This window comes from Embiotoca jacksoni, unplaced genomic scaffold, assembly GCF_022577435.1.
Source record: "Embiotoca jacksoni isolate LCO1_2020_lvr unplaced genomic scaffold, fEmbJac1.0.p SCAF_19, whole genome shotgun sequence".
Classification (NCBI taxonomy): Eukaryota; Metazoa; Chordata; class Actinopteri; family Embiotocidae; genus Embiotoca; species Embiotoca jacksoni.
In genome coordinates, this window is record NW_027185329.1 from 4,516,607 (window position 1) to 4,531,313 (window position 14,707).

General features: G+C 40.1%; 1 protein-coding gene across 1 annotated transcript in view; it reads left to right on the forward strand.

Annotated features, from left to right (window-relative positions):
* The window catches only part of LOC138200436 (collagen alpha-1(XXIV) chain), an 82,351-nt gene that overhangs the window by 18,737 nt on the left and 48,907 nt on the right, over positions 1 to 14,707 (forward strand). The window contains exons 5-14 of the mRNA XM_069153103.1: positions 1,176 to 1,229; positions 5,012 to 5,065; positions 6,936 to 6,989; positions 9,015 to 9,059; positions 10,069 to 10,122; positions 10,313 to 10,357; positions 11,189 to 11,242; positions 11,939 to 11,983; positions 12,864 to 12,917; positions 13,365 to 13,409. Coding sequence (XP_069009204.1) covers positions 1,176 to 1,229; positions 5,012 to 5,065; positions 6,936 to 6,989; positions 9,015 to 9,059; positions 10,069 to 10,122; positions 10,313 to 10,357; positions 11,189 to 11,242; positions 11,939 to 11,983; positions 12,864 to 12,917; positions 13,365 to 13,409 — 504 coding nt within the window. The remainder of the gene's footprint in view (positions 1 to 1,175; positions 1,230 to 5,011; positions 5,066 to 6,935; positions 6,990 to 9,014; positions 9,060 to 10,068; positions 10,123 to 10,312; positions 10,358 to 11,188; positions 11,243 to 11,938; positions 11,984 to 12,863; positions 12,918 to 13,364; positions 13,410 to 14,707) is intronic.

The window sequence follows — 14,707 nt, forward strand, 5'->3', positions numbered from 1 at the left end:
GCAAAATTTCAGTGCCATGACCTTGCCATTGTTTTACGGTATGCTGGTATCTCTGCCGTGACAAAAGTCTGTTTCCATTCAAATGAAGGGCCCTAAATTCTGCTGTATTTCAACAGAGCATGGCAGGGATGCTTGAAGGCAGACAGACAAGCTAGCAGACAGAGAGGTGGCATATGGTGAAACATGTCTCCTGGTAAAAGGCATGGAAAGCACATGCCTGTTACTGAAAAAAATACTCTTATCCCCATGGGCTAAGTCATAAAGTGGAAACAGAGTGAGGCTTTGGATCGTTTTGTGGTGGAAATCTGAGGGCAGTGTGTAGTTTGTCTGTGTATCTGCTGTCTCAGCAACGAGCAGCAGATTTCCTATGCCAACTCTAATTGTTAGCACTATCAGACTTTCAGACTATGTACCAGGGCATTTCAAGTGGACATTTGTCCGAGAAACAGACTGTAATTTACTTTAGAGGTTCTTTGATTCTAAGCAGTCAGTGAAGGTGACAGCATTTACTGTAGGTGGTTGGTGTATTTTGTGTTTGAGGTGGACCTTAGTAAAATGTTCTGTAAATTCAAATGTATCTTATCTCACCCTTAATGCAATATTTACAAAAACTTGTAACAGTTACAGACTGCAACAGTTTAATGAGTATAAGTTTAATGAGTTTCTCTTGCAACGGGCTTAAATTCCTAGAATGAAAAATGACACCGAACTAGAGGGTGATCCTTCTTCCTATAGCTCTCGTTGTAGTGCAGAGAAAGCCCGGTCTGCAAGCCGCAGGGGTACAGATATGTAGGAATGCAGTGTATTTATTGCGTGTGCGTGTGTGTGTGTGTGTGTGTGTGTGTGTGTGTGTGTGTGACTCTGCACATGTAGTTGTAGGCATGTGTGCCTGTGCATTTATTGCATAACTTGCTTTGTACCCAGAGCAAATGTGATACATTAAAAATATTTTGTTTATTATAAGCCTTATGGTGCGTGCCATTCTGAGAAAATAATAAAATTCACTGATTCTAGAGAAACAGCTTTCTTTCATCAGGATACCATCATGTCACTTCTCTTAAATTTCCTGCTGAAATTTGGCCGTTTCATAACTCGTCTCGAATACTGAGCTGCTGTCAGCAATGCACAGTAATTTGATGTTATGTCTGTACTTCCTCTGTCTACCTCTGTTTCAGGGTCCTACAGGTCCACATGGAAACCCGGGACAGCCTGGACCACCTGGGCCTAAGGTGAGTGGCATTCCTCAGCGAGGGAGACATACGCAGTTCCCTGAGAGAACCAGACAGGGTTCTGGATCATATCTGTGGGTGTAGACAAGCCAGTTTCCTCAAAGCCAGAAACAAGACACGGGCCAGGGACGGTCAATGTTATACTCTGTTTGACGGTATTTCATATAAAAGATCCAATATTTTACCGTTGGTCAATGGAAGTGAACGTTTTTGGTAAAAAAAAAAGTGGACAATCAGCTGATCATGCTAGTCCTGGCGGAGCAGCAGCTCCCGCCCTCGGAGAGGTGCACAGAATCTGAATCTCACTCAGTTACTGTTGTTGTTTACAAACTAAAAAACATTTGTGTTTACCTTTTCTCTATATTTGAAGGCAAACTGTTGCTGTACTCTGACATATAAAACTATAACACTTCTTTTGTTAAAATTTTATGTTATCAAAATAATGATTACAAACTTTTCTGTATTTTGTCATAGAATATCGCTATACCAAAAAAAACGTATATTGTGGTATTAATTTCGGGCCATATTCCTAATATCCAGCTTTTTTTTACAACTGAGTTTATGCATGATAAAAGACTGCAGAAAGGGCATGAAACAGCACAATGTGGCTGGGTGAAAGGAGAGCTCATTACGTGGAGCAATGGGTTTAAATGAGTCAGACCAAAGTTGACAAAAATATGAATAAACGCAAGTTCTTTCCATTTCTGAACATTTGAATTTGTGTTCAATTTAGACACTTTGTTCTGTCGGCCCGCTTTTCTCTCTTTCTGCCAAATCAGGATCTTTTATCGCTACATAGTTAAAATGAACTATTCTTCCAAAATACGTTGTAAATTGGTGGTAGAGGACAAATATGATTACTGATCTGCTGCATGTATGTCTGGATTTACAGTAACCCAGTGAGGACGGTGTTTGTAAACACTTTCTCAATTGCACACAATCCGATTTTTGTTTTTGGTGATGCTTGAATAAATGTGAACATTTGAGATATAAACAGTGTAGATAGTAGTAATGTATGTACCCCATAAACATTATTTAGCCAGTTATAACATACAGCTTTTGAACTTTTTCCAGTTGCAGTGTCAATTCATTCTCAAACAATCATACCAATAATCCAGTGAGTAGTTGTTCAGTGAATTAACTTCACAGTTTATTATGTCAGAAGAACAAAACAAGCAAAAGCAATTTCACAAATATTCTCCAAATCCATACAGTTGAGTAGTTACGCAGAGAGAAGGACGTTAAAACCTGAGAAGTGGAGGATTGTTACAAATTCTTCCCGTGCCTAAATTTGTCATGCCTCTCCGGTCTGGCTGGGCTCAGGTCGGTCACCTCTGCAGCTCGTGTTGCTTGCCCTGTCAGACGCTGTTGTAGTGATGTCAGCAGGTCACTGAATTAAAATCATGCACGCTCACGGAAATGTATTCTGCTGCGTTTAAAGTTGGTGCTTTTTGGCAAATGGAATCAATTAAGGGCGACTGATCAGACTGACGTGTTTTTCCCTGAAGAGAACAGAGCGTGTGCAAGTGGAATTAAAGCAAACACAGCCAGATGTAGGCAAGCGTGATAATAATGAGCCTGTATATATTGTCACTGTGCGGCAGGACAGACGGGAGGAGACGAGGGTGGTTGTTGGCCTAAATGGCATACGCTAAGCCTTGATTGTTATTTCCCTGGTTTTCACCACAAGGCATAAACTTGCTAGTCCTGGCTCGTTAGCCATGACACTGATTTCATATATAGGGGGGGGGGGGGGGGGAGAGAAAAGAAAGCACCTCTGGCAAGCTTTTTCCCAGCATGGCACCAGATAGAAAGGATGTGGGCAGCTAATGCAGATGTTTGTGGTGACTGTATTCCCCACTGGCTACCGCAACGTCTCTGCATAGACCGTGCAATCAACGGTGCATGCAGCAGAAATTCAAGCACAGAAACAAAGGATAAATGGATGTTTGAATGTTAAACTCATTGCTAAAAGGCCCCTCCTCACTTGTAGTTGATGCATAAATATCTAAAGGTGTGATTTTTTTTTTCTCGTTGATGAGTCAGACAGCACAGGGACGTGGATTTTTTTCTTAGTTACCTCTGACCTTTGCTGAGACACAGTGCATATTTGACTCAGGTTCACTGATTAGTTATCATGAAATTCTGGGCTGGCTGCTGGCTAGCTGTTCCTTCAGCCTGCACACCCACATTCATGTGGACAAATACAAAGTGTATTTAATCCCGTAGTGACCGACGAGTGAGTCAGTCTCAGGCCCCGAAAGCTTTTGTGTAGGCAGGAAAGGGATTTAGAGACTCTTTTCTCAGGTTGGGAAATTACCTCTTGTTGAAATTTGTTTGGTTACCAGGACACATACAAAGGAGTGTAGTCACTGATGCTGAGCTTAAAGCTGATGTGTTTTCAACTCAACCTGAAATGTTATGACGATGTGCACTTAACTAAAAACTAAAAAATAGCCTGTCAGTCGGCTTCATGCACTGCTGACTGTTTTTTCAAACAGGAAGGAACCCTGGTTTAATTCTGTGGTAGAGTTTCTGCTCTCCCACCCGTGAGCCTTTGTATGCCTCACTGGCTGTCAGTCAAAACTATAGAAAAATGACGCTCTAAATCCGAGGAGGTAACACGTGTTTGGAGTAGCTATGTACTGCTATTGAGGAGAATGTGTCAAACATGGCCTCTGCAAGCTGGAAGTTAAAGTTACTTCAATGTTTAATCTCAAATAGCTCTGAATTTTACGATTAGAAGTCTAAATTACACCTCATCACATGTACACACTGCCTTTTTGAACAATTATTGTAGATATTCAGATGTGTTGATTGATGCTGGTTTGAGGGTTTTTCTTACTATCCAAACTGAAATTTTTATAGTGTACAGAATAAGGGATTTTCTTGGCTGCATCTCCTGCCCAACTGGAGCACCTCATTATTCCTAATCAGGATTTTTAGTGTTGACAACAGCAATTTGGATAGTCAGATTAAGTAGCAGTGCTTAAAATTATGTGGGGGTCTGCTGGCATTGCTTCTTTGGCATTCAAACACCTCTGATGCAGCACTGGTTGGAATTTAAGATTTAGTTTTAGTTGAATGACAACAGAAAAGATTCAATGACCTTAATCCAAGTCAGTTTGGAAAGAAAAGCCCCTAAAACCTGTGGTTGATCAAATGTAGTATTTTCTATTGTGTGGAAATCATTAATCTCCGGAGATCAGTTTTGCTCCAGCAGGCTTTGACTTGTTTCCCTGCCTATTGGGAGTTAACACACGCAGGAGGAATAATAAACAAAAAAAAGCTTCTTTAGTTACTCTACTAATGTTCCCCAATTGTTTTTTTTTTTACATTTCCATTTCCACATGTAGCCTCAGATGACACAAAACAGAGTGAAGTTGTATTCTCACAGGCATTATTCATTGCTGAATAACTTGCTGGGTGACTGTCAGATTGAATGATGTCTAAAGTAGTATGTAATAAAAGAGCTTTTTGGTTTTATAAATGGTCATAAAAATGTGCCTTATACTTTTAGGGATATTCATCTCACTTACTTAACATGACAACTTGAGTACCTCTTAAAATCAAAATCTTTCAGTAGAGTGCTTTTTTTAAATTATTATTATTAATGAGCTTGGGTTATATGTAATTCATGTGGATGATGTCCATGACTGTTGTCAAAGAAGACTTGGTTCAATAAAACATTTTGTTTTGTTAGTAAGTGACAGATTGTAAATACATTTGAATTGCTGATAACACCCTGACCTTGTGACCTTGTGACCCTGTTCCCATTGCAGGGTTCAAAGGGAGACCCTGGACTGTCTCCAGGTCAGGCTTCACCGGGAGAGAAGGTAAGATATCTGTCACTGGTCCGTGTGTCTGGCTCCTCGTTCCTCTGCTCCTCTCTGTGTTTCTCTCTGGATGTGTTTTCTCTTCATAATACATCTCTCATTTCTATTTTCCCCCATATCAGTTCACTTAGTCTCTGCACACTGACTGCTTTTTGTCTCATTTGAGCAAATCCTAAAATGTTGCTACAAATCATGCAGTGTAATGGTTTATAATAAGTAATAAAGATTATTTAATGAACCTGCAAATGATAAAGCACTAATGACTCGGCATTTTCTAATGAGTGCAGACAATAAAAAACGGAATTATTTTTTTTTCTAATAAATTGTTTCCAGTATAAATTTGGGCCTGAATATTGAGTTTGAGAGACTGGTTTTCATCATCCCCTTCAATTCATTCAGCAACTTCCTCTAACCCTCTTTGATGATGTGTGGGTCATTCTATTATCGCTGATTTGTCTGACATCACCACAGCTGCTCTCTTACTCTCCCTCCATCTCTGTCTCTTTTTCTTCCAAACATCATCACAGCGGTGATTTATTCTGAGCATCTCTGGTAAATATCTTTACCTCATTAAGATTCATAAATTTAAGCATCATGCTCTTTGCATTCATACAAATCTTAAAAAGGATAACAAAGTCATGGGAAAGTAGAATTTCACCCTTCAGATCATTTATGGGCTACACAGAAATATCAAATTTCATAATTTCACTTAAAACCAAAACTATAGTTTGTGTCCATGCAGCCTTTATCCAACTTCATCCTGATGTTACACCTGCAAATTATTGCAGACCTGTGATCAGCCCTCAGGGTTTTTCCCCCTACCGCGAGACCTTAAGACTTGCATAGCACCACGTGATTTTTGCACCGTGCCTTGGCTGAAATAACAAAAGAAAGCTACGGTGAGAGTTCTTCACCTGGCAAGAAAAGTTTTAATTACAAACAACATGCTGAGAAAATTAAACGCCGAGGTACATTCCTCTCGCGTGCATCTTGACGGAACAGGTACTCTCCCGTTTTAATCAGTCCAGCTCTCTTGAACAGCATTGCGTTGCGGTCACGTTGTACAATATGTCCATCAAGTAATTTTTTACTGGAAGTCTATTTACTTTGTGTTTTACACGTTTAGGCTACAGTGATTGTGTGTTTGGCTCTGACTGTTTTGCAAACGTTAAAACGATCTACAACTCAGAAATGTGCCTGAACGTGTGTGTTGACACACGCATGGAACACCGGTGCTGCTGCTGCTGCTCTGATAATGTGCTGCCCCCGCTGTGCTTTCTGGAGACTGATCTTTACACTTTTGTGCCAGTTAGTAGTCATTGTATCCCCCCCCCCCCCTTTCTTATCATGGTTGACGGAATTAACATAGTCTGTTTTATCTCCATTCAACCTCTGACCTCACGTCCTTTCTGATTTATATCAATCGACAAATTTTGCTCTGCATATGGTTTTGATTCGAAGGAGCCATCTTTAACACAGATCAATGGTAGATACCGCTGTCTGAGGTACAAAAGCACTTTTGAACTGCCCATCTCACTCACCTGTGGAAAATCTACTGGCTTTTACTGCCCAGGATAAACGTGGGGATTTTTTTTTTTTCTTTCTGAATAATGAATAGTGTTTTGAACTACTGACCTCTTGTCCATTAATCATCAGAGATAAAAACGAATACATTGTGCTGGGAAAAATATGATTTATTTAGTATTAAGTAATTTATACTGAACTGATTTATTTCCATCTGGGTTACATTCTAGGTTACAGCTTGTCATTGCTATTTTACCTGTATAAAGCAATAGGATCAACAGATTTTTGCTATCTGTTTTGTGGACTGGATGTGTTACAATGCTCTCTCTTTCGTTTGTTTCATTAGGGTGAGAGAGGCCCGTCTGGTCTTCCTGGACCGGATGGATTTCCAGGTCCACTGGTAAGATTATGTATTTTAAACTGCTTGTAATTGAAGAAGTTGCTGATGTTGATGGTATTTTAAAAGATCGGTCAGAAACTATTTTGTATTTTGTGTGGTGGTTGCTCAGTTTGCTGCTGTATAGGCATCTTCATGAAATCTATGGCAATGTTGTATATATTTGACTTATAGAGCACAATGTTCTTTGTGACTTTTGCCTCGCTTAAGACGGATGTTGATCTTGAGGTCAAAGTCAAAGGTCATTTGAAAGAGAAAAAGCACCCTGCCCGGGGGGCGGGGGGGGGGGGGGGGGTTCAGTAATGTACAATAACCTCTGCTTCCTCACGTCCTCGATCATCAGCAAGTGTCAAGCCTAAAAAAAAAAAAAGGAGAATTTCACGGATGCTTGTGTGAATAAAATGAAAGACACTGGCATTCTTTCCCATGTCCATCACCATACACATATTCACACACTCATCCATGCCCTACATCGATTAACTCACATTTTTGTAATGCTTCACGGTGTCCAGTGTCTTTCTCAAAGGGGCACGCTGCTGTCGTCTTGTTAATTATGACTGTTGCTTGCGTTGAACTTAACTGAACTCTGCATTTGATGCAGAATAGACTGAATCTGTTTTGTAGGTCACCCTCCCACTCTCATGGCTGTGTCTGCACAGTTGTCCCATGTAGCCTCCTATTGAAAGTCCGACAGCCTGCTCTCCACATAGCTGACCTTAACCTTGCCTCCCAGGAGGCCACACCAATGTACCCGGCACATGAACTGTGCCCCATCAGGTATTTTCAGAGGAAATGACTGGCTCGAGGTCTTTGCTCTTTACCCCCAAGAGGGCCTTATGTTGAGTGTGAAGGTTCATATGTCACAACCTTGGAAGCACATAATAGAGTCAGTGGTACTTTCCAAGACGTTCTCTGACTTCCCCAAAAAGATCCTGACCGGGCCCTGACCCGGTGTTTTGTAGCTGTCAGCATCTGTTGTTGATAATCACGTCAAAGTTAACAAAAAAATAGAGTTTAAGAGAAGAAACGCTGTGATTTACTGGAAAACAAATCATTTTTGGTTTACAAAGAAGATGCTTATTTAACTAAATGCAGGATTAAGCTGTTAGAAAAGAACTCAAGTCAACTTCCCATTAACGAATTTAAAATCTTTTTGCAGAATCACATATTCATTTTATAGAACCCTTTTATGTTTTGATTGTGTCATTTTCTTATTAAACCTCACCTACGCTGTCCTCTGCAAAAGAGCCATTTGTAAGGACCCAAAATGGGACATGGACTGGTCCAAACTATAAAGGACAAACTGAATAATGTGGTTTCAAAGAAAAAATATTCTGAAAAATTGAATTGTAAACAAACTATTATCACCTACTGCTTTTAGATGATCTCACTGAATGTGCACACTGCCCCAAAAACCTCGACCAGTGCCCCCCTTCTCAATCTTTTTTCCATTCTCTCACTCACACAGAAACAAGATATTTACATCCCGTCATTTTCAACATTGACCATCACACTTATTTTAAATTGCATCCCATGATTTCCCCCGGAATCACACCATTCCAGTTCTGAAATCATTTTCTGTGATCTGTGTGGAAAATCTTGTCAATAAAACATTTGACTGCCATGACATTTGGTGCTGACCTTTATGTCCCCCCCCCCCCCTCCCAAAAAAAAAAAAATGGTAATCAATTTGGCAATACCTTGATTTTGCACATAATGTCATCAGGTAAAAAAACTGATTTTACCAATACTTTAGTTCATGACCAGAGATAATGTCCCTCCTTCCAGCCTCAGTCGTACTTTGTGTTTGGTGCTTTGTACTATCATGCTGAATTAAGATGGTTAACCAATATACCTTCTAAACATGAATATGTTAGCGTTGTTATTGTGAGCATGACTTTTGCATTTAGCTCTAACTACAGCCTTTTTAGAGCTGCTAGCATGGCTGTAGGCTCGTAGTCTTGTTCATTATTGTGTTTTTTTGTTGTTGTAATATTCTCAAACTGTTTGTTTATTCATTTTTTTAAGGGTCCTAAAGGCTATCCAGGTCTACCTGGACTGCCAGGAGAACAAGTAAGTAGTTGTGTGTGTGATTCTAAACGGGTTTTAATATTTTCTGAATTACATCAGTACAGTTTTTATGGCACTGATGGTCTATGTGTGTCAAACAAAAGACCGAACAAAAGTGTAATACACACCATTAGACCATTAGAGGTTGGCTCCAAAAAGCCTCCGGCTTCATAGACTCCCATTCTTGTCAATACATTTTTTTCCAGTTATTTTGTTTTTTCTTGCTAAAATCACTCCTCCTTTGTAGTTTTCTGGCAGTTCATCAGAAGATAATCCTGTCAATAATCAGAAAATAAGCTTCAAACAGAAATGTTTTTGGGGCGTGTCTGTTTGATTGACAGGCCTGTGGTGCAGTCAGGTTACAGCTATCGGTAGGCGGGATGTGGTATCATCGGCTTTCCAATCAGATTGAGTCAGATCCACCTCTCGCTCCCTCCCAGCTTGTCCAAATATGGTCAAATATGGTCACTTCTGACTCCAAACTGCTCCAAACTAGCAGGATGTCGCCGGCCAATATCTGAACTGGAGGCTTCATAACGGCAGTTCACAAACCAGTGGGTGACATCACTGTTGGTTACCGCTTGGTTTAGACACATTGTGTAGTGCAGTAGTTACACAATCATATATACACTAACTAGTTCTAGTTCCACCACTCCTTCAGCTGTCCCCTCGAGTCAGCAGTTCCTTTTATCCTTTTTTTTTAATCCATCTTATCTTGATGGAAAAACTCTTCAGCTTGTCAAAGTGCTAACAAGTAACAAGCCCTGTTACGTTGGGCTGAAACAACAGAAAAGTGAGACAGTGAGAGAGGGGTGTGCTGGAGGGGTGCAGAAAGGTACAGTTAGTAGACGGGCTTGTAAAGAATGAACAGTGCTTGTTTTATTCCTGCTGGCAGAGCTTGTAGAAGTCTGTGTTTCTCCTCTTTCACTTTATCCATCCACCTAATCTCCCCCATTCACTGTTCATTCATTCTCTCTTTCTCTCTCTCCGCTTCTCTTTCTCTTCTCTGCAGGGCATACCAGGACCTCCAGGAGAAGCTGGGGCTGCAGGTTACCCTGGCAGGCAGGTGCAGTGAAAAACACAAAAATAGTTCCTATTTTCTTTTAATCATCAGTCAACTCTCTCCAGCCAACTGCATTTCTCTTATCAAACCATTCAGTCTGACGTGTTTAGCTTTGCCTCACCTTGTGAAGATCAATGAGCGTGGTGTACTGTGACAATAGTTCCTCCTCACCAGAGTCGTTCCTTTTTTGCAGGGCTCAGCTGGACCACAAGGTATCCCTGGGCCTAAAGGTGTCCGAGTAAGTACAAGTAACTCATTCGGCCCTCTTTTCTTCTGGACTTGAACACTTTATTTCCTGACAGGATTAACACAGTGTCAGGGCTTCAGCCTTGCTCCACAGAGACTGTATTTTCTGACACACTGCCTTATCAGAGTCTGCTGGCGTGCGCTGGTCGACTCTGGGTTGTCACTGTGAGTGCTGACTCATTCTATCGGCGATTCCTCAGCGAAGAATGCCCCGAAAACAGGCGAACAGAGGAGAGAGAGAGAGAGAGAGAGAGCAGGATGGAAGAGAAACAGATGGGAGAAAGTTTGAACGCAGAGGGAAAGGGGTCAAACAAGCTAGTGAGAGAAGGGACTTAAGTGCAGCATTTCAGCTCGGAGAAAGAGGATAGCTGGGATTACTATGTCAGACCGAGACTGGCAGGATGAAAAGGAGCTACAAAGCCAGACGGTGTACTGATAAGGTAGACGTGTAAGTGTGTGTGTGAGAGAGGAAAAGAGACAGGGTGGCACAAATGACTCGTACTATACATAACAACTACAACCGAGTTGGGGGATTTATATTAATAATATGATAGTTCTTTAGCTGCAACTGTCTGTTATCTTCAGAGAACATATTTTATATCCATGTCATGGAGGCTGCAGTAGATAATGTATATTTTAGGGGTATATTGGCCAAAAATGAATAACCAATTACAGTAAGATAAGCCTTTTACTTGTAATGGCTCATTTGCAGATACTAATGAAATACTGTTTCACACTAGAAAAATGTTATAAACATTTTTGGTGAAAAGTTTTGTTGTCCTATTCAGACAATATTGTGATATGACATATTGATCATTTTCAGGGTTTCATTGGGCCTCCTGGTGTTGCCGGGCCACTAGGGCTGGAGGGGGCAAAAGTAAGTGACGTCTGTTAATTTTAATTGCCCACGTTAAGGGCTTTAATCACGATTCCTGTGCTCTTTGACATATTTTTTCGGTCACAGTATTATTTTCATTATCCTCTAACACCATCGTTCTCCATTTGTTTTCTCTGACATTGTCTTCTGACTGAGGTTTGATTGATACCAACTTTCATGAGATTTTTTTTGGTTGTAGCTCTTTGCTCTAATCAACATTTTGCAGTCAGCTCTGGTCCAGAATAATTTTGATTAATGTTGATCTACTAATTGCTAGCCACAGTAAAAAAAATTATTTTCCTTTTAGGCTATGGTTGAGTAACATTACGCATTCCTTCATTTTTGTGAGATTCCAGTTTCAAGAAAATCACAGTCTTTATGGCTTTATTATGGCTTGTTGCACATTATTTCGGTTTGTCCTAAGGGAACCATTAATTCATTATGATGAAACCGTTTTTTAATTATGGTTTACAGTAGAATCTCTGTACCAAGATTATGTCACCAGCTAATATTATTTTTTCTTATTTATACGTAGATTCTATTCGAATAGATGAGAATAAAAGAGTTACGAGTTCTTACTGTCCCAAAGCCTGCAGAAATCTGCTACGTTCAGTCCTAAAACTTACTATTAAACCATTTCCCTGGTTTCATTCCCCATATTTGAATTTCATCTATCTGCTTGTTTTTCTTTTCAAGGGCATTCCTGGTCCTGTTGGAAAACCTGGCTCCAAAGGAAGACACGTAATAATGAATCCATTTTGGTTTCTGCCATAGTTCATAGTTGCCTAAACATGCTCCTTTGCCATCTGTTACTAGTTATGTGGGGCAGTTGCAAGTGTAAATTAATGTGTTATCTTGTGTGGAAAATCAGGCAGATCGTAAAAACTGATGTAAATGCTATCCATCTCATAATGTACACAGTGTGTCCACCCAACACAGCAGCACTTCATATCCACAAAAGCCCCAGGGGCATGTAAAGGAGATTCATTTGTATCCTGCTGTTCTGAATGTGCAAAAGCAGCAGGACACTGAGTAGTGCATAAAGAAAAGAGACAATAATACTACATAAAAAACCATACGCTATCCAAGATATGGTAAATCATATGTACCCTGGCATTGGTCCTGAGAAGTTTTATCTGGGTGGGCAAGGAGAAAATAGTTAGATTAGGATGGAGACTGATGGAATGTCTGGTTTGGTCCCTCACACTGTGAAAAGTAAATGTTTTAAAAACAAGCCTTAGCTTCTCCGTGTGGATGTTGCCAAGCTGGCAGATAGCCCAGCGTCTGTTATATTTCAAGTTTTTGGTTTTTTTTCGCGAACAGTGATGTCTTGTTTATATACTGGGAAATCTTGCTTCATTGCATAAGCATCATTTTCATGTAAAGTTGTCCATGTGAAGTTAATGGTGAACAATCACTTGAGGAAATTAGATGTTTAATGCTTTATGTCAAGGAAAGGCTAAATGCATTGCATAATAGAGAATATAGAAATTTAGTGAAATCAGAGGATAGAAATACGGAACCTAAGTTCATTTAGCTGCATGGAGGAGGCTGCATATTACAATCTGAGCATAGAATTCCCTGACTTACTTACTTGAATGTGGATGTGTTTTCCTCACAGGGTGTGGTGGGGGATGTAGGCGAGAGGGGGCCTCCTGGTCCAGATGGCAATGAGGTGAGAATTCTTGTCCACCTCCCTGGGAAATAGTTTTTTTTATTTTTTTTTATTTTCTATCTTTTATCATTTCATTTTTTGATCTCCAAAGTCTGGATTGTCACTTGTCTTCTCTCATAAGGGAGCGTGTGCACAAGTGCACCGGACTGAACTATTAGTTCCTGCATAAACTTGATTAGTTCCATAAACTAAGTTCTTTTGTATTGTTTTTGATATTTGTTAAGGCGTTTTGTCATCACTTCCAATATTTTTATGTAATACACACACACACACAAATGGGTTATGGGTTTGTTGTACATAAATCTTTCGCACCAATTGATGAAAATAAAAAACATTTATCATTCAAGAGTTTAGGTTTCTTTCCAATGTAGTCTCAGGAATGAGGAATTTTCAATACTGTAAATGTCCTGTCCTGTGTACTTAGGATGTTGCTGTGATGTTTCACAGGGGCCTGTTGGTGGGGCTGGCATTAGCGGCTTTCCTGGTCTGAGGGTGAGTAATAGTTTTTTTTATTCGTGTTATATTTTCCTCACTTGATAGACTTTTTCATGGCATACATTTTGACTCGTCATTGTAGCGAAAACACAGGTGTATTGATGATGGCAGCGTTTCACAAAACGGATTTCCTGCTTTTGTGTATGTTGGTTCACTGTCACGGCTTACTGGGACACTTAATGGAACAGAGAGTCAAATGTCTCAGTTCCATGAAGTCAAAATGTCTGCTGTGAAAAAGGTCTATCGGCACTTTGTTTGGCTCACAATTCTGCCTCTCTGTGTCCTTGCACTTGTTTCCATGAGTGCTTGTTTGTCCATCTTGTATTCTGCTTGTCTGTATTTAGAGGTTAGATGGAAGTTTGGATGATGGATAGCAGGATGTGCTGTGTTGCTCCGTGAGTGATGACAATGAATGTCCATGCTGCTACATCACTTAAACCAGAGTTCTGTGTTTTTGATGGAAGTAGTATGTTTCTCACTGTTGATCACTGCCACCACTAAAGTTGTTGTGTTGAGTTCAGGGGACTGCAAAGCGCTGTTTCATGCATGTTTAGAGTTTGGCCACCAGTAGGACATGGTAATCCACAGGGACTTGAATAAATAGAATTTCCATAGGATGAGATTTCAGAAATAGACATGGGCTTAACAAGTTTAAAAAGTCCAGATGCTGGAAATAGTTTAAGTTGAGAGGTATAGAGGAACTGGCCTTTTGGGAGGTATACAGAGAGTAGAGCTTGAACGGTTACTGCATTACAGCTTCACTAATGTTGATATGATGTACAATATTCCATGAGTCAAGCTAATTACCACCGTCATGTTTTGTTTTTCTGTCATCTCAGCCAATCACTTATCTCAATCATTAATTAAACAAAATTACTGGTAGCAAACCAATTTTGCTTTCTTATCCAATTCTGCCTTCCTCACTGACATTAGTAACTGTACAAAAATTGGTCTGCATAAAGATAAGGACCAGATAAGTTTATATATTGTAAGATGAAATACTTAAATTTAAAAAAAGCATCCATTGAGTGGATTGTAGAGACTCTGTAGTGCATCTTGGAAGAGCATAAAACCTCCCAACAAACCAGTCAGGCCAAGAATGGCACATTTAAAAGTTGATCCTTACCTGCGTAATAAGTCACTTGTCGGCATTATCGGCTCTAACCACAGTTTTCCTGGTTGGGGGAAGTGATGTGAACATAAAGATATCAAATTCTGACATACAGCATGTCAAAAGTACTTTTTGGAAATCAAAGAACATCAGGGTCTAGTTACCAAATCAGTCATTCACCACT